The 18,017-nt window shown below is 31.6% G+C and overlaps 1 protein-coding gene across 1 annotated transcript in view; it reads right to left on the bottom strand.

Moving 5' to 3' along the window:
* Positions 1-18,017, bottom strand: part of LOC114345470 (aryl hydrocarbon receptor nuclear translocator-like protein 1) — a 602,711-nt gene that overhangs the window by 458,536 nt on the left and 126,158 nt on the right. Inside the window, exon 5 of the mRNA XM_050656946.1 lies at positions 8,710-9,003. Coding sequence (XP_050512903.1) covers positions 8,710-9,003 — 294 coding nt within the window. The remainder of the gene's footprint in view (positions 1-8,709; positions 9,004-18,017) is intronic.

Raw genomic sequence — 18,017 nt, 5'->3', positions numbered from 1 at the left:
TCAACGTTTCGGTGGATATCTCTCACCTTTATCAAGATTGATTCTAAAATTACAAATGAAAGACAATACATTATTTTAGAAAAATATTAAAAACTTACCAAACACGTAAAACGACACACTAACGACGATGAACAGACACAAATTAAAAATTGAGTGTTGATATCTCATTGCTTACTGTCCAAACATATTTTATAGTTAATTACAGGAGCGTATCTTTTATGTTGTGAAGGGATACAAAGTGGAAATATGTTATTTTAAGAATTTTTTATTGATGGTGTGATTTATTATTAATTAAATTAGATTAAAATAAATTCTATTTAGGTTATCCGTGTCTTTCCTATCGTTGATTGAATTTTTGTTTCTTTTTATTTCTAGAAATAAATCTTTTTTAATAAATAGATCTTTTTTATAAAATAATTTTCACCCCCGAGAAGGGGCGAATTTCCACCCTCAGGGTAAAGGCGCAAGGTGGTACCATGTCACCTTTGTTTCTTGAGGTATAATATAACCACTGACCAATTTTCGTGAAAATCGATGAAGGTTCACCGAAATTGAAGGTAATCGTTGATTTTTACTTTCAGTGACTGCACTATACAAAATAAATTGCAATTTACTGATTTAAATGCACGTAATTTGGAAGCTTATAAATTATTAAATGATATGTAGTCGCCAAATAATTAATTTAATGCATTTTAAGTACAACTTTCTCTTAAGCCGGGAAGATAGGGTGGTTTTCTTGCGAAGGGGTTGTAGCTCAATAATCGAAATGCTCGTAATTTAATAGTTTATTCTTAGAGTATATACGCTATAGGAATTATATCCGCAATACGATATATTTTAAGTTTTCTCAGCATTTTTCTCTTAAGTTAAATCAATTAAAGGGTTGTTTGGGGGTGAAGGGGATGAGCTCAAAAATCGAAACTATATAATTTCAAGAGCTCATAAATAGCTCGTAATTCTGCCGCAAAAACCAATTCAATATTCCAATTTTTAAGTAGTAAGGCCCCCCCCCACTACAGTATCAAATTCCTGCTCAGTGGAACGAGCTCAAAATTTTTAGTTTGCGGAATATGAGAGCTCATAAATAGCTCATAAATCAGGGCTATGTGTTTTTTAATTTTTGCAAGTGGGGGGGGGGGCAGCTCAACACGGGTATATCATCCTTTTTTCCAACTCGTCCATTGAAGTCTCCAGCAATATATATTTTTCCTCTACACTCTTCTATAGTCTCTTGCAGTTCATTCCAGTATTTATCTTTCCCTTCCGTTTTTTCATTTTCATCTGGTCCATAAGTTGCTATTATTGTCTTAATGTGTGTCTTGCATTTTAATTCTATCATCAGTATTCTTTCACTTATTGCTTCCCATTTGTTAAGTGTATTTTTGTGTTCTTTCTCTATTAAACATCCCACTCCTGCTGCGCTCGTGCATTCTTTTCCACTCCACTCCATATGAAAATGTGGTCATTGTCTGTTTCTACTATTCCTTTATTCTTTTTCTTTGTTTCCGTTATTATCAATATATCTAAATCCGCTTTTTCAAATTCTTTGTTTAATTCTATTTCTTTTCCATTAATACTTCTTACGTTCCACGTTCCTATTATAAAATCTTTTACTACTAATTTCTTTCTTTTATTCTCTTCTACTTTTTCTTCAATTTTATTCGTTTGTCCTATTCCACTCCTGTCCATTTTCCGTTTTTCCTTTCCCGTCTGTTCTTTACTTAGTTTTTTGAACCATCGGCTTTTATTTTTTTTTTATCTCGTTTTGGAGCTCTTTCTATTATTTCCTTATCCTTATTCCATTTCCATTCTTCACTTTCGATCCATATTTTTTGATAACCCATTTTGACTTTCTTTCCCTTATTCTTCTCCTCAATCGCTATTTCCTTCATTTGTCTTTGTATACGTTTTTCACTTACAGTCATCTCGTTATTAATATATATATTTCTGTTGGTTGTGGTCCTTAATTTGTTTTTGTTTGTCATTACTTTGATTTTATCTTCTATCTTATTGAATTCCACTAAACAGGTCTTATATCCTATCTTTTTTGCTGTTTTATCTCTACTTCAATTTCCAAATTATTTTGTATAAAGGTTTTCATTTCACATTCTAAAATATTCGATTCGTTCGTGTCTATTTTAACTCCTTGTATTACAATATTATTGCGCCTTTTTTCTTTGTCTATTTCTTCCAACTTTTCATTGATTACTTTTATTTGTTCTTTTAAATGCATATTTTCTTTCTTTATCGCCTCATTCTCTTCCTTCACCTTTTGTATTACTTTAATATATTCTTTTTGTCCCTCTCTTATCATTTTTATCTCTTGTGTCAATACTAATAAAGTTTCCATTATTTTATCTATCTTATTTTCTTCTTCAGAGTTATGTTTCTCTTGTACTTCCATCTCTTTTCCTTTTTTTTTAATCTGTTCGATTGCCTATTTCAATTCTACTTAACGCTATATCTAAATTATAATTACCCTATATTATCTTTCTAAATATTACCCAACACCAGCATAAAATTAAAATTAAAATTAAAATTTCCGTATTAACTTATTATTATTTTTCCCTTCCAATGCACCGCGGAAAAGAACACAGACCAGCTATACTGTCAGTTCCGTGCACTTTATCAATGCAATATAAAAAGAAAAAAAATCCTAACTAATTAAATTCGTTTTCTTAACACCTATTACTATGTTTAAGTATTTACTTACAGATCTGGCAACATTGTTTTCAAGCAATCCACGTCACAAAATAAACAAAAATGTTGTTGCTAAGTAAAAAAATTCTTCTAATAATTTATTTAATCTGACTCATTTATATTGGCAATTCAGACGTATATTATAATAAAATTATAATAGAAACGTTAATAAATTCATTTTTTAGTAAAATTGTGGCTTATTTCCCATAGAAAATACTTAATTGAAATAAGAGAGAAACGGTCTATTTTAGGTGTATAATGATACTAAAACCTTTTGTAGTGCTTGAAAAGATTTTTAAAATGAGCAATATTAAACGTCGATTACATTTAAACTAAGCGAGATATGCTGCAAAAAATTTGACGACTAATCGATTTTAAGAAAAAATGAGAAGTATATTTAACCCCTCATCCATGAGAATTTAAATACATCGTTTTCCTTCTACAATACTTTTTCTTATACTGTTATTTCATTGTTTAAAAAGTTAGACGGGTTTAAAATTTTGAAAAAAATAAGATCAAATTATAAAGCGCATTTTTAAATTTTCTTAAAAATCTTCCTTTTTCTCCATATAACTCGAAAATCATACGAGATACGGAAAAAAGATACCACACAAAAATGTAGGGCTTTTTAGATAATAATTTTGATTTTATTTTTCATTAGTGTATCTCTTATAATTTTCAGGTTACATGGAGAGAAAAGAAAATTAAGAAAATTTAAAAATGCGCTTTATAATTTGATCTTATTTTTTTAAACCATTCATTTTAAACTCGTACAACTTTTTTAACATAGAAATAACACTATATTAAAAGGTATTGTAGAAGGAAAACGATGCATTTAAATTCTGGTGGATGGAGGTTAAATATACTGTTCATTTTTTCTTAAAATACATTAGTCGTCAATTTTTTGCAGTATATCTCGATTAGTTTGAAAGTAATGAACCATTAATATTGCTCATTTTAAAGGTCTTTTCAAGCACTACAAAAGGTATTGAGAGCATTATACACCTAAAATTGACCTCTCTACCATATCTCTTTTTGTATTATAACTAGAACATTTAGGAAGGAGCGAGTCTCTTTGTTTTTTATAAGCTACAAAAACGTTTTATATAGTTTTTTTAGTTAGATGCATAGTTTTTAAGGTATTCGCAAAAAAACCGTTCGAAAAGGTATTATGTTTCAATAAAAATGGCCAATTTTCAACCACGAATAACTTAAAAAGTATTGAGTTTTCAAAAAAAATTATAGAACAGTTTTTACTTAGAATTAGGTTTTCTAGCCACTTTCGTGGTTATTTTAACCAAAAAATTTTCCACCTAAAGAAGGGGTGGGAACCGCCCCCCAAGATGAAAGCACAAATCGGCATAGGGTAGACTTTGAATTAGGAGATAAGTAGATGCTATTCCCAAAATTCCATGAAAATCCATGCAGTAGGATAGAATTCGGAGGTAATATCCTATTCTTGCTCCCATTGACTGGCGTACAACATAGACTGTGCAACTTTGTTGGGAGTAAATACTTTTCCCAACAACTAGCTCTAGTGAGAAACCGTTTTTGGATATTAAACGGTCGTAGTTTTACCCGGAACGTATTAAGAAACTGCATCTCCTGTCTCCGTTTTCGTCCTCGTTTCACATACCCTATAATGTGACAATTGCCGCTTGAACGTATCTCATCTAACCCTTTACTAATATTGGTATAGACTTCTTTGGTCCCTTTAATGTAAAGGATTATCCTAAATCCAAACGACGTGTATGGCTTTGTCTTCATTTGCTTAAGTACAAAGGCTGTACATTGTGAAGTGGTGGACAGTCAAGGTCTCGTCTCGGTCTCTGTCTCGTTTTTAGCGGCCCTCGGAAGGGTTTCCTGTCGTCGTGGCTTGCCTTCGTGTATATTCACCGATAACGCGACTAACTTTGTAGATGCTCGCCGCATTTTGGATGAAGCCTACCGGTTCCTATTGGATAATTTAACGCTTTTAAAGTCGGAAGTATCACGACTTCGTATAGACTGGCAATTTATTCCTCCCCGAGCCCCCCATTTCGGCGGAATTTGGGAAGCCGCCGTGCGAAAAGCCTTGAAAATATTCTAAACAAAAATATAGTAATGAAACACAGACATACTCACAATCATTTAATTATACTTTGACGACCGGTTTCGATCTCTACAATATACAGATCATCTTCAGGTCGGCGTTACAAGTAGTTAAATGCTACAATAAGAGAAAACCTGTGTTAGAACAGTGTCTGATTGAAGAGATGTTAATAGAAAGCCGAATTTAAAAAATTTTAAAAAATTTTATAAAAATTTTTTAGAAATAAAGGTTTGTAACTGTTGACATTTCAGAATATTGTTATATACAAAGGCACACCTATGAGTAAAAATGCTCATAGGCATGTATGTGCAAATGGGTGCATACAGTTTGTGAATTTGTTGAGATTAAAATTTTTTTAACCATTAAAAAACAAAATAAACATAAGCTGACTTAAATATGCTTCCAAATTCAAAGTAGTAATAATAAAAGAGATAGTAATATTGTTCTAATCTACTTACATGCCGTTACAAGGATTTCGTTGCAACTTAGTTGTTGTCATATTAGTACGTCCAAATTATGCTAATTGGTTTGTTAGGATAGTGATAGGGTAAACAGACATGTTACGTAGGTTAAAACACAGTAAGATTTCGAATTTGGAATGGATCCTGAAGGAAGATGCGTATGTGAAACGGGTGATGTTTTGTTCGAATGGAGAAAGACAATGCTCCAGGGGTTGCGTATTAATTGTAGCAAAGTATGAAATGATATTCTAGACTCTTGTGCAAATGTGATGGTCTTAGCTCGTAGATGTTATACGATGCGGGCAGAGGTCAAAGTATAGGAGATGACACATAGGAAATTGTTGAAATAACTTAATCTAATTTAAGATGTGTTGTTCTCAGTAACTTAACTGAGGGATGTCATAAGTATAATAATAACATTATAATATTATGAAGTAGTAAGTGCCATACACTGTGAAAATATGAAGTGTATAGAAATTAAAAGAAAGCAAGTAAGTTAAATGAAAAATTATTATTATCAAAAAGTCGGTTAAGAAACTTTAAATTGAAAATTGAAAAAGGTTAGAAATTGAGAAAATTAAAGATTATTTTGTTTGAGCTATTGTATAATGGGATATGTACAAAGAAAAAGAAAAAAAAAACGAAATATTAATGGAAGGGTGTAGGCACTTACTTGAGAATAGTTTTTATAAAAAATAGTAAAAAAAAAAAAAAACTATTCTCAAGTAAGTTCAATCAAGTAAGTGCCTACACCCTTCCATTAATATTTCGTTTTTTTTTTTCTTTTTCTTTGTACATATCCCATTATACAATAGCTCAAACAAAATAATCTTTAATTTTCTCAATTTCTAACCTTTTTCAATTTTCAATTTAAAGTTTCTTAACCGACTTTTTGATAATAATAATTTTTCATTTAACTTACTTGCTTTCTTTTAATTTCTATACACTTCATAGTTTCACAGTGTATGGCACTTACTACTTCATAATATTTTAATGTTATTATTATACTTATGACATCCCTCAGTTAAGTTACTGAGAACAACACATCTTAAATTAGATTAAGTTATTTCAACAATTTCCTATGTGTCATCTCCTATACTTTGACCTCTGCCCGCATCGTATAACATCTACGAGCTAAGACCATCACATTTGCACAAGAGTCTAGAATATCATTTCATACTTTGCTACAATTAATACGCAACCCCTGGAGCATTGTCTTTCTCCATTCGAACAAAACATCACCCGTTTCACATACGCATCTTCCTTCAGGATCCATTCCAAATTCGAAATCTTACTGTGTTTTAACCTACGTAACATGTCTGTTTACCCTATCACTATCCTAACAAACCAATTAGCATAATTTGGACGTACTAATATGACAACAACTAAGTTGCAACGAAATCCTTGTAACGGCATGTAAGTAGATTAGAACAATATTACTATCTCTTTTATTATTACTACTTTGAATTTGGAAGCATATTTAAGTCAGCTTATGTTTATTTTGTTTTTTAATGGTTAAAAAAATTTTAATCTCAACAAATTCACAAACTGTATGCACCCATTTGCACATACATGCCTATGAGCATTTTTACTCATAGGTGTGCCTTTGTATATAACAATATTCTGAAATGTCAACAGTTACAAACCTTTATTTCTAAAAAATTTTTATAAAATTTTTTAAAATTTTTTGAATTTTTTTTAAATTTGGCTTTCTATTAACATCTCTTCAATCAGACACTGTTCTAACACAGGTTTTCTCTTATTGTAGCATTTAACTACTTGTAACGCCGACCTGAAGATGATCTGTATATTGTAGAGATCGAAACCGGTCGTCAAAGTATAATTAAATGATTGTGAGTATGTCTGTGTTTCATTACTATATTTAATATGGACTCACATATGCAACCCATTCAATATCTAAACAAAAAATTTGACATTTATGGAATTGACAAATATAATAATAGATGCTGAAGCTATTCTAAACTCCAGACCTTTGCGCTCCCTCTCCTCTTATCCTAATGACCTACAATATTTGACACCGGGTCATTTTCTTGCATTCGCTGAGTTAAGATCAGTACCTGGTACGAGCTATAATGAGCAAAAAAGAACTATCACCATTCGTTGGCGTCGGGACGCAGCAAAGGCTGCAACATAATTTATGGACAACTTGGAGCAAACATTACCTGACTCAACTACAAGTTCGTCCTAAATGGCAAACGTCCAAAGGCCAACCTGTGGCTGTCGATGATTTAGTTTTGATTCATGAAGATAACGTACCATCCCGAATATGGCATCTAGGCCGTATTAGCGCTGTTCATCCTGGAAAGGACGGCATAATTCGTGCTGTCACCGTCAAGGACTCATGTGACACACTATTCAAAAGACCTGTGGTGAAGTTAAGTGTTTTGCCTCTGGGTGATAATCAGGTGTAAATTGTTTCTAAGTGAACCGCTCGTAGGTGACTAAGACATACAGGCGTCACTGATTATAATTTTAATGACAATTTAATTTTAATTTTGTTATTATCTAATTTAATTTTTCCTAGTTTTTTGGCTAATTTGACAATTTTAATGTACAATGCGCAATTTTTTTTTTATTTTATTGATATGCGCACATTGTCAATTACGATTTATGTTTATTTTTAATTTCCTGAAAAATGTACGACATATCAGTGTGGGGGTCATATTTGCCATATCTAATAGTGGAACTGCTTTAGACACAGCGAGTGACGAGCTACCTCGATTGTAGGAATCTATTTGGTAGCGTCATGCGTGGGTGTGATTTGGGAATGTAGCCCATAAGGCATTATTGTAAGCTGTAAACGAAAGAAATGTAAACGAAAGTTATTTGTGCATTCCCATCAATCCCTAGTGCCCGTCCCGTCTACCGGCGAAGTCTGTTCGACGAATCATCATTTTACAGTCTGCTGCTCCAACCAAACATGTTCCGTATTACAACACAATGATTTAGATATTTTAGAATGTACAGAGAATTGGCTATAACAAGGCGCCAAACAAGTTTTTAACGGGAAAAAGTTAAAACAATTAAAAGCAGATTATTAATGCAATATTAAAGACGATAGAATAAAATAATTAATTGAAGATCAAAAAGCAAAGACGTGACGTTTATAACGTTACAACTGGTACGATCAGTACCGTGGTAATTTTACTATGGAGTGGTTTAACGGTGTTGTGTTGGAATTTTTATCATTGTGATGATATGAATATACCAACAGTGATGGTGTACCCTCGGTACTCGATGGGGCCGTTCCATCGAAATGGTCCGATCGAATTTATCAAAAAGGAAATATTTATTAATTTCACAGTAATGTGGGGCGTCAACTGTGCTCTCTTTTCTTTTCACTATTACCTACTTTCTATTTCTCTTTGTCGGACTGAACTGGCGAAGGGTACCACGTCACGTTCCATGGGATTCTGTCTTAACATAAATACTCACATCGTCTGCATTTACTGAACTTGAAGAACTGCTACTCGAGCTGCTACTACTGCTGCTGCTTGACAACATACTATTTTGATGAATTCCGGTAGGCGTTCCCTGCCGGTGCATGCCCATCATCCTCACTTGTTCGTAAACAGAAGTCTCGGATCGTGGACCTGCTCGTTTCAGCTTAATGTTGAAGCATTTCCTCCATTCTTGTTCAATGTCTCCTTCACATTGTAGGAAAATCTTTAGACGGTCCTGGTCATCAGGAGAAGTAATGTTGAAGAGAGATTGACCCATAAGATCAGTCTAAAAAATAAACCATAATAACTCAAACATTATTTTTCAAAGATTATCATATTATATACAACATTATATATATTATGTATATATTTTTTTATGTATATTTACAGAAGTACATACAAGTATATATACATATGTACATATTATATTATGTATATGTTACAGTTCAAGTTGATTCTCAGTTAGAGTTGACTCCAACTAGTTGGAGTCAACTCCAACTGAAACGAGCAGTAAAAGTTGATTTTAAAAATTTAAATCAACTTTTACTAGTTGGAGTTGACTCTTCCTGGATCGATTCAGTAAATGTTGATTATACGAGAATCTCAAGTGCATTTTTGATGAGTGTGCGTTTCTTTGTTTTGACCGTTTCAACTACTTATTAGTATAGTCTGTAACGTCGCCCCCGTTAGGTAAATTATTCTGATTCGATTTTTTCCACAAACTTACTCAAAGAAATACATCCGTATAACAATCCTTATAACAAATACACAGGGTGTCACGCGGTTCCGCGGTCGAAAAATTGTTTAACCAATTTCAGTAAAGTCAGTCAGTAAAGTGACTCTTTATTGAACGAGTCTGATATTACGAGCAGAGAAACAGACGCGTTTGATAAAGAGTATTGAGGTGGTGCGTACAAAATTGTATCGTCAATCATAAAAAACATTAACACTTACTTACAACTTTGAGGAATTTTTTTTAATTTTAGACGAAATAAAAATATCGTATGACAGTAATGACAGTAACGACAGATGACTTTTGCGTGATGGCCGGTTTTGATGTTTAATCGATAGTTTTATCAATATTGTATACCTACCTAATTACTAAATCTGTAAAGTTTTGATTTATTTTGTATGAATATAATTGCGAAACACTACAGAATTTTACTTTTTGACATAAATTTTATTAATAAGATAAAATTTTGTACAATATTTTTAATAATTAAAGTAAATAAATTTTAATTTCACTCAAATAAATAATCGATTGCTGCCATTGACCACTTACATTCAATCTCGGTTAATTTGTTTAATTATCGCGGCAGGTAAAGTAACATTCTTCTTTCAATACAACAAAGTGTTACTTTACTGCCGAAAATGAGGGCAAATGAGTACAATAATGAATGATTTTAGTGAAGTTTGGCGATAGGGCTTACAATACCGAGCCAAAATCTCAATACCGGTATTTGGTATTTAAAATTTCAAATACCGGGATCCCGGTATTAAAACCGGTAATATGAATAAAAAATATACGCGTTATATTTATACTATCCTCAGTTGTTATATCGACTTGTTATTAAATAATACAGTGATGAGCTCGCTAATAACCGGCAAAATAACGCAAAAGATGGAAAACATATTAAGTTGTGAGATAAAAAGGGATGAACCTAGTGGAGGTGTTAAATTTAGCGATAGTAACTTATAGATTGACTTATATTGATTGTTTCCCACCTTTAGACATATCGCACGAATTTGAGAAATGCCACTGTCACAGTGACAATTTTAGTTGACATACTCCTCTGATACGTCTAAAGGTGTGAAACAATCAATATAATGGCAATTTATATGTAGTGGAGGAAATGAAGCATTTTGGCTCGCAATTTTTTCGTCCAGCATGGATTTACTTGAAATTTTCACAGAAGGTAGGGAATAGTCCAAGGATCATTTTCTATATCATGCCACTGTACGCTAAAACCTTGGGGGTGGTTGCCACCCCATAATTCTAGGAAAAAAGTGTTTTTTACATTTTTTTCGTAAAACTAATATTTTTCGAGTTATTCGCGGTTGAAAGTAACAGTTTTTCGACGAAAAAATCCACTTTTTTAGAGAGTTTTTTGAGAATAACTCCAAAAATATGCATTTAATCAAGAAAACTGTAGCTATCGAAATTGTGTCTTTTAGTAACACAAACCAAACTGTTTTTCTATAATATTTTTATGACCAATACAAACCGAGATACGGCATGTTAAAGGTTAGCTTTTTTCGTCAAATGTATAATTTGAAATATTCAAAGCCAAATAACGGGAAAACTTTGCATTTTTCGAGAAAAACTTAAATAATCTTTTTTCAAGCATATAATTAGACCTTTCAAAAGAAGAAAACAAAAAGTTACTAGCATACAAATTGAGTGACTTATGATCAAAAAAAGGTCGGTACCTGCTTTTCTTTATGAAAAGATCAGTGAAAACAACCCCCTAACTACCCTCTTAATTAAAAGTTTGTCTTCACCTTTCTGTAATTCCTTTTATATTTGTATTATCAATACACCCAAGAAGTTTGACCCATTTAAAAGGCCTAATTTTAGAAAAATTGGACTTAAAAAAAATTGATTTTTTGCAATTTCGTATTTTTCACCATTTTCTTCAAAATATCTCCGAAAATACTAGAGATACGAAAAAAATGATAGACTGCTAAATTGTAGCTTTTTTCACAGCTAAAATTATATTGTGCATAGATTTTTCGTACAGTGAAAAGTTAACGAGATATAGCTGTTTAAAACCTCTATTTACGAGCAAACAACCCCTTATCGAGCCCTTTAAACCCACCTCAATTAAAAACTAAGGGATCTTACGGAATTTAATTTACATAGTCTTATAGCCCTCCAAAAATCCTACAAAACTATTTTTGAAAAAAATTTTATCGTCAAAAATAAAGGAGCTATGTTTATAAAACGATTTTTTTTTTCGAAAAATTCGAATAGTCCGTTTATAGAGCATTTTCAATGTACATACAGTAGGAAAACTGAAAGAATACCCATGAACGAACATATAAAACACGCTGTATTTTCCTGTCACCGTGTCATACAAAAAATTGGCCAGCGCAAGTACATGTAATAATTATTATTACATGTACTTGCGCTGGGAAATTTTCTTTGTGACATGGTGACAGGAAAATACAGCGTGTTTTATATGTTCGTTCATGGGTATTCTTTCATTTTTCCGACTGTATATAATACCACAAAACTATTTCGTATACTGGAAGATGACTAAAAAACTATTTATATTTGTATTTTTACATATTTGTAAATTCGTATTTTTGTGTAAATAAATGTTTTTGTAATTCTTTAATTCTACTTTTTTTTCTGTAGGTATCTACTTATAAAAATTGCAATATTATTAAGGGTGGTTTTAAGGGTTGAAATATGATATTATTTATATCCTTTAGCATAAAGCAATCATTATTTAACCAATCAAAACCAGATTTTACCCATATTAAAGTTTACAATGTGTATATAATTTTTGACGATAAGGGGTAGTTTACACCTCTAAAAATAATCAACGCCCTTGAGCATGATATATAATATGAAGTACAGGGTGAGATGATCCTAATCTCAAATTTTTATGTAAATCGATGCAACCGAAATTATTCTTTTAGGATAAGTCAATTTTTTATATATAGCTCCAACAAGGGTGGTTGTAAGGGTTGAAATATTATGATATTATATCTTAAAGCATAAAACAATCATTATGTAACTAATAAGTACCAAATATTGACAATATTAAAGTTTAAAATGTTATTTTATAATTATTTACAATTTGGGGTAGTTTTCACCCTTAAAAAACCAAAAAGCGTACAACGGCTCAATATAGAAAATTAACTAGAGGGTGAAATGAGCCTAATCCCAAATTTTTGTACATATCGATGCTGGACGAAAAAATTGCGAGGTTTTGCCATTTTTTCAGTTTTATTTCCTCGACTAATGTTACTATCGCTAAATTTAACAAATCTACTAGTATTATTTCTTTTTATCTCACAATTTAATGTTTTCCATCTTTTGCGTTATTTTGCCTGTTATTAGCACGCTGATCACTGTATATGAAACCTATTAAATTTTGTTTTGAAAAGAGTAGATGTTGTTTATAACATTCCTAGAGAGTATGAATAGATAGATACAAAAAATGTGCAAACAGAAAAACTATATATTTGGTTCTAGGATAAATTTTGCATAAACTTAATAGGATAGGTAGTACTTTTACTCATGAAATTTGCTATTTGTAAATTAATTTAACTTTAAAATATATTAATACAAAGATTAACTTACTGTAACAAATATTTTATATGGATTACTATGTATTTAGACCGCTATATATTTTCAATTATTATTAATAATTCAGAAAATAAGTGAGCCTAATTTATACACTACAATACACAAAGAAATGAAAAATAGATCTGAAAATGTAAAAACAATTCTGATTAATAAATCTTTCGGCTTTATAATTTATAAAATAAAGTAGTCCAATTTTAAATATTTAAGAATTTTTGAACTCAATTTTAAGAACTTATTTTATATATTTGTATACACGAGATTTAATAATTTGGTTGTAGAAGCTGAAGCTGATATGTATCACCGTTCGCCTTAAATTAACGAAATTCGCGCTTTTATAAAGCGATATACTTGACTTGTATCTGTAATGAATGTGTTTAATAAATATTTTTTACAATGATATTTAATATTGGTAGTTTATCTTCAAAAATAATTTCTTGTAATAGCAAAAAATATCTTAGAAGAAAGTTTATTGTGCATCAATTCCATTTTTATAAATTAAGCTAATACCGAAATACCCGAATTTTAATTATAAATACCGGTATCGAATACCGGAAAATATCGTCCGGGATCCCGGTATTCGGGATCCCGGAATCCCGGTATTGTAAGCCCTATTTGGCGATAAACAATGATTTTAAACAAATTCGCAAAAATACATAATTTTTTCACTTCGTACAAATTTTTTTTGATCCGTTGGGCCTTTTTTTCTCTAAAATTGACTGTTATCGAGTTATTAGCGACTTAAAATTTGAAAAACGCCAAAATAACCATTTTCAAGGTTTAATAACTCGGTTAAAGATAATTATTGTGAAAGTCGAGCGAGCGGCCGTGGAGTAACGGCATAATCGCTGGCCTCATACGCCAGTGCACGTGGGTTCGAGCCCTGCTAAAGACAAACCATTCTCATTTTCAATAATGACACGAGCCGTCTCACCGTGCCTCGGAGAGCACGTTAAGCGGTCGGTCCCCCTGGGCTAGTGTATATCGACACTAGTTACTTGAAACAGGGTTAAAGATGTAATTGGCGCCGGAACTGTTCGAAAGGCAAAAATGCCATACGATATTATATATTATGAAAGTCAGAAACTAAAAAAAATCAAAGAATAAAACTACCTCTAAGATCCTGAAGAAATTTTTGTCATTATTTCATTAATAAGATATTATTTTTAATTATCAACAATGAGCGCTAACCGTGTATTGAGGCGGCCGTCAATGTAAGTGCGAGTGAGATTCACCATTGGACGGCTGGAATGGTGCATCTCTTTAGCACTCACCATTGACGGCCGCCTAATACGCACTTAGCGCTCATTGTTAATAATTAAAGATAAAGCTTAGTAATAAAATAGTGACAAAAATTTCTGCTGGATCTTGTAGAGAGGGCTATAAACTTTGATTTGGTCCCTTTCTGACTTTCATAATAATGGATTTTAACCGAGTTATTAAGCCTTGAAAATGGCTATTTTCGCATTTTTCAAATTTTAAATCGCGTGTAACTCGACAACGATCAATTTTAGAGAAAAATCACAAAATACCTTTTTTTGCTCAGAATAACCAAAATGATCTAAAAAAAAAATTGTTCGAAGTGAAAAAACTATTTTTGTGAATTTGTCTAAAAAAATTGTTTAAACAATTTATCGATCAATGTACTGCCTGACACCCAGTAGATTTGTTATAAGGAACTCTTTTTGAGTAAGTTTGTGCAAAAAATTCGAATCGGAGTAATTTACCTAACGGGGGCGACGATACAGCCTAGACTAATTTGAACATATTCAGTAACATTTAATTGCTAGAATCGGCTGTTTGTATGAATCAGAATCAACTTTTACTAAATGGCATTAGGAAGAGTATACTTTTCCTAGTTGGAGTCTACTTTTACTAGTACATGTTGAATATAAATCTTCATTTTATATTTATAATCAACTTTTACTGAAACCAGCCGTTAGAGTTGACTCCAACTAGTTGGAGTCAACTCCAACTGGATAATCAACTTGAACTGTAACATATATATATCATGGTAAAGTGGACAGTGAAAAAGGTGGAAACCTTTTATACTGTGAGACTTAAAGATATCAGTCAGAACAGAGGAGATAAAATAAAGCTACGATGTCGTACTAATTCATATATTGTTGGATACGTTTCGTTTTTTGTTCAAAAAACATTATCTCTCCATTTATATGTGAAGTAATAATATTAGATGGTAAAGGCAACAGTTCTGAGTAAGTGGTCCTCCAATTTGAAACAATCACATTAATTTCAATTTCAAATTGGAGGACCACTTACTCAGAACTGTTGCCTTTACCATTTAATATTATTACTTCACATATAAATGGATGATAATGTTTTTTGAACAAAAAAACGAAACGTATCCAACAATATATTCACCAGTGAAGTGACTTACTATCTTTATTAAAGGGTTTATGGTTGACATTCTGTTGAATATTCAAATATGGGCAAATGCTTGTTATGCAAGAAAGATGCTGCAGAGGATAAGACTTCTTTCAAGTGTGATGGATGTAAGAGGGCACTGCATATTAATTGTGCCAGTATAACAGCTACAGAAGTAAGATGTCTTCAATTGGCAGCAGATACTAGAAAATTAAAATATTTCTGTGAAGATTGTGAGCAAGGTTTACTGTTAGTACCAATTTTGAAGTCTATGGTTAAAGATCTAAAGATTGGAGTAGAGAAACTTAAGTGTGCTAATGAAAAATCCTTACATGAAAAGGATAATCAGATTTGTGATCTAAGGAAGACTATTAATGAACTGAAATGCAACTCCAATGCGCCAGGTTTGCCATTTGAGGAAATATTCATAGAAATAAATGATAGAATTGTAAAATCTAACAATATTATGTTATTCAATGTTCCCTAATTGAATTCTGTGAATATTGAAGATTGGATAAAACAAGACAGAGCCAAAGTCGAGGAAATTATGAAACAAATGGGAAAAGATGAAGCGTTGGAGGATTTAGTGAAAGTTGTTCGAGTAGGAAAGAACACGGGTAGTAAGTCTCGTCCACTTAGAGCTATTTTTCGAATAATGGTGTTGTTAAGGACATTTTAAGGAATAAGAAAAGACTACAGAACTCAACAATCAAAATAAATAGTGATCAAACAAATATGCAAAGGGACATGTTCAGTAAAGCTTGGAAATAATTAAAAGAGACAAAATAAAGGCGAAAAAGACATTGCCATAAAATACAGAAATGATGTACCAAAAATTGAATCATTCAAGAAAGAAGGAAAAAACTAATTTCATCCCCATTACAAGTTTATTGTCAGAACGTCGGAGGAGTTCGTACAAAAATTCAATATCTGATTAGTTATATTTTATGTTCTGATTATGACATTTTTATATTTGTTGAAAGTTGGTTACACGAGGATATTTTAGATAGTGAAATTAAAATACCTTTATATAGAACTTTTAGATGTGATCGTGATAATAGTTATAAGTCAAGAGGAGGAGGTATTTTGATTGTTGTTAAAGACTACATTAAGGTAACTGTGCTGAAACCCTTGTACAAATCTATTGAACAACTTTTTCTTTTATGCTCATTTGGTAAAGACAATTTTATAATTGGAGGGGTATATATTCCACCAAAATCCGTAGAACAAATATATGAACAACACTGTTTATCAGTCGAAGATATATCCCAAAGGTATAATCATCATAAGACATATATATTCGGAGACTTCAACCTTCCGGAAGCTTCATGGGATAACAATGAATCAGGTGTCCTGGTGAATTGTCCTCAAGGTTCACATGCATTGTACTTAGCTGAGTTTTATGGGTTCTTGAATTTTTTCCAGATGATTAATATTCCAAATGAAAGAAATGTGTTTTTAGACTTTTACAAATTTTTACAAATATTTACAAATGTTTGTGATTTACAAGTAGCAACAGCTTCAGATCCGATTTTTAAAAATAGTTATCATCACATAAGTTACACTTACAATATTAGTTTGTGTGAACGTCAAGTTAAGTCATTAGAATATACTGAATTTTATCATGATTTTGTAAACGCAGACTATGAAGGTCTCAATAACTATCTTTCAATGTTACCTTGGGAAGACCATTTGAATTTGTCAAATGTTGATGATGCTTTAACAGAATTTTACAACATACTTAATATGTCACTATCATTGTTTGTACCGGTGAAAAGATTTAGAACTTCTAGTTATCCAAAATGGTTTGATGCCAACTTGCGTTATTTAGTCGTACAGAAAAAAATTGCTCATAAAAATTATTTAGCTTCCTGTAATCAAGAGAATTATGTGATTTTCTCAGATCTTAAGAGATTGTGTAAGGATCTATCAAATCAATGTTATAAAACTTATCTGAATCAAGTAAATCATAATTTATGCAGTAATCCTTAAGTACTTTTGGCAGTTTGTAAACAATAAGAGAGCATCAAATGATTTACCAAACAGTATGTACTATGGTAATGCTATAGCAATAAACGGACAACAGATTTTTCAACAGTTTATTTGCCACAATCAAATATTAATAACTTGGAAGTAAAGGGAAACAACAATCTTTTTATACCTAATTTTTCAATATCAGTGAAAGATATTTTCAACAACATTTTATCCCTACCCAATAAGCTAAGCAGTGGTCCAGATGGTATTCCCCTTAGATCATAAACACTGATAGACACGCCGTAATGCTATTCTCTCGTCTCGAAGAGTGAAGCCAACATAAAACGATTCGCACAGCTGTGGGTGACGTCAGTTTACGGCAGAAAACGTTAGAAGTGTTTATAGGCGTTGTGAACTATTTAAAGTGTTGCAGTTAAATTTTTAAAGGGAACAATTTAAAATTTTCCCAATACATTAATTTTTTAATTATGGTGTTATCTTGTAGTGCATTTAATTGTACACAGCGACAAATAAAAGGGACAGATATATCATTTCATGGGTAAGTAAATTCACAAATTAAACTTAGAAAACATACCAGAAATTTAGCAACTATTATTTTACTT

Source organism: Diabrotica virgifera, chromosome 7 (assembly GCF_917563875.1).
Source record: "Diabrotica virgifera virgifera chromosome 7, PGI_DIABVI_V3a".
NCBI lineage: Eukaryota > Metazoa > Arthropoda > Insecta > Coleoptera > Chrysomelidae > Diabrotica > Diabrotica virgifera.
This window is presented reverse-complemented; position numbering and strand designations above follow the sequence as displayed.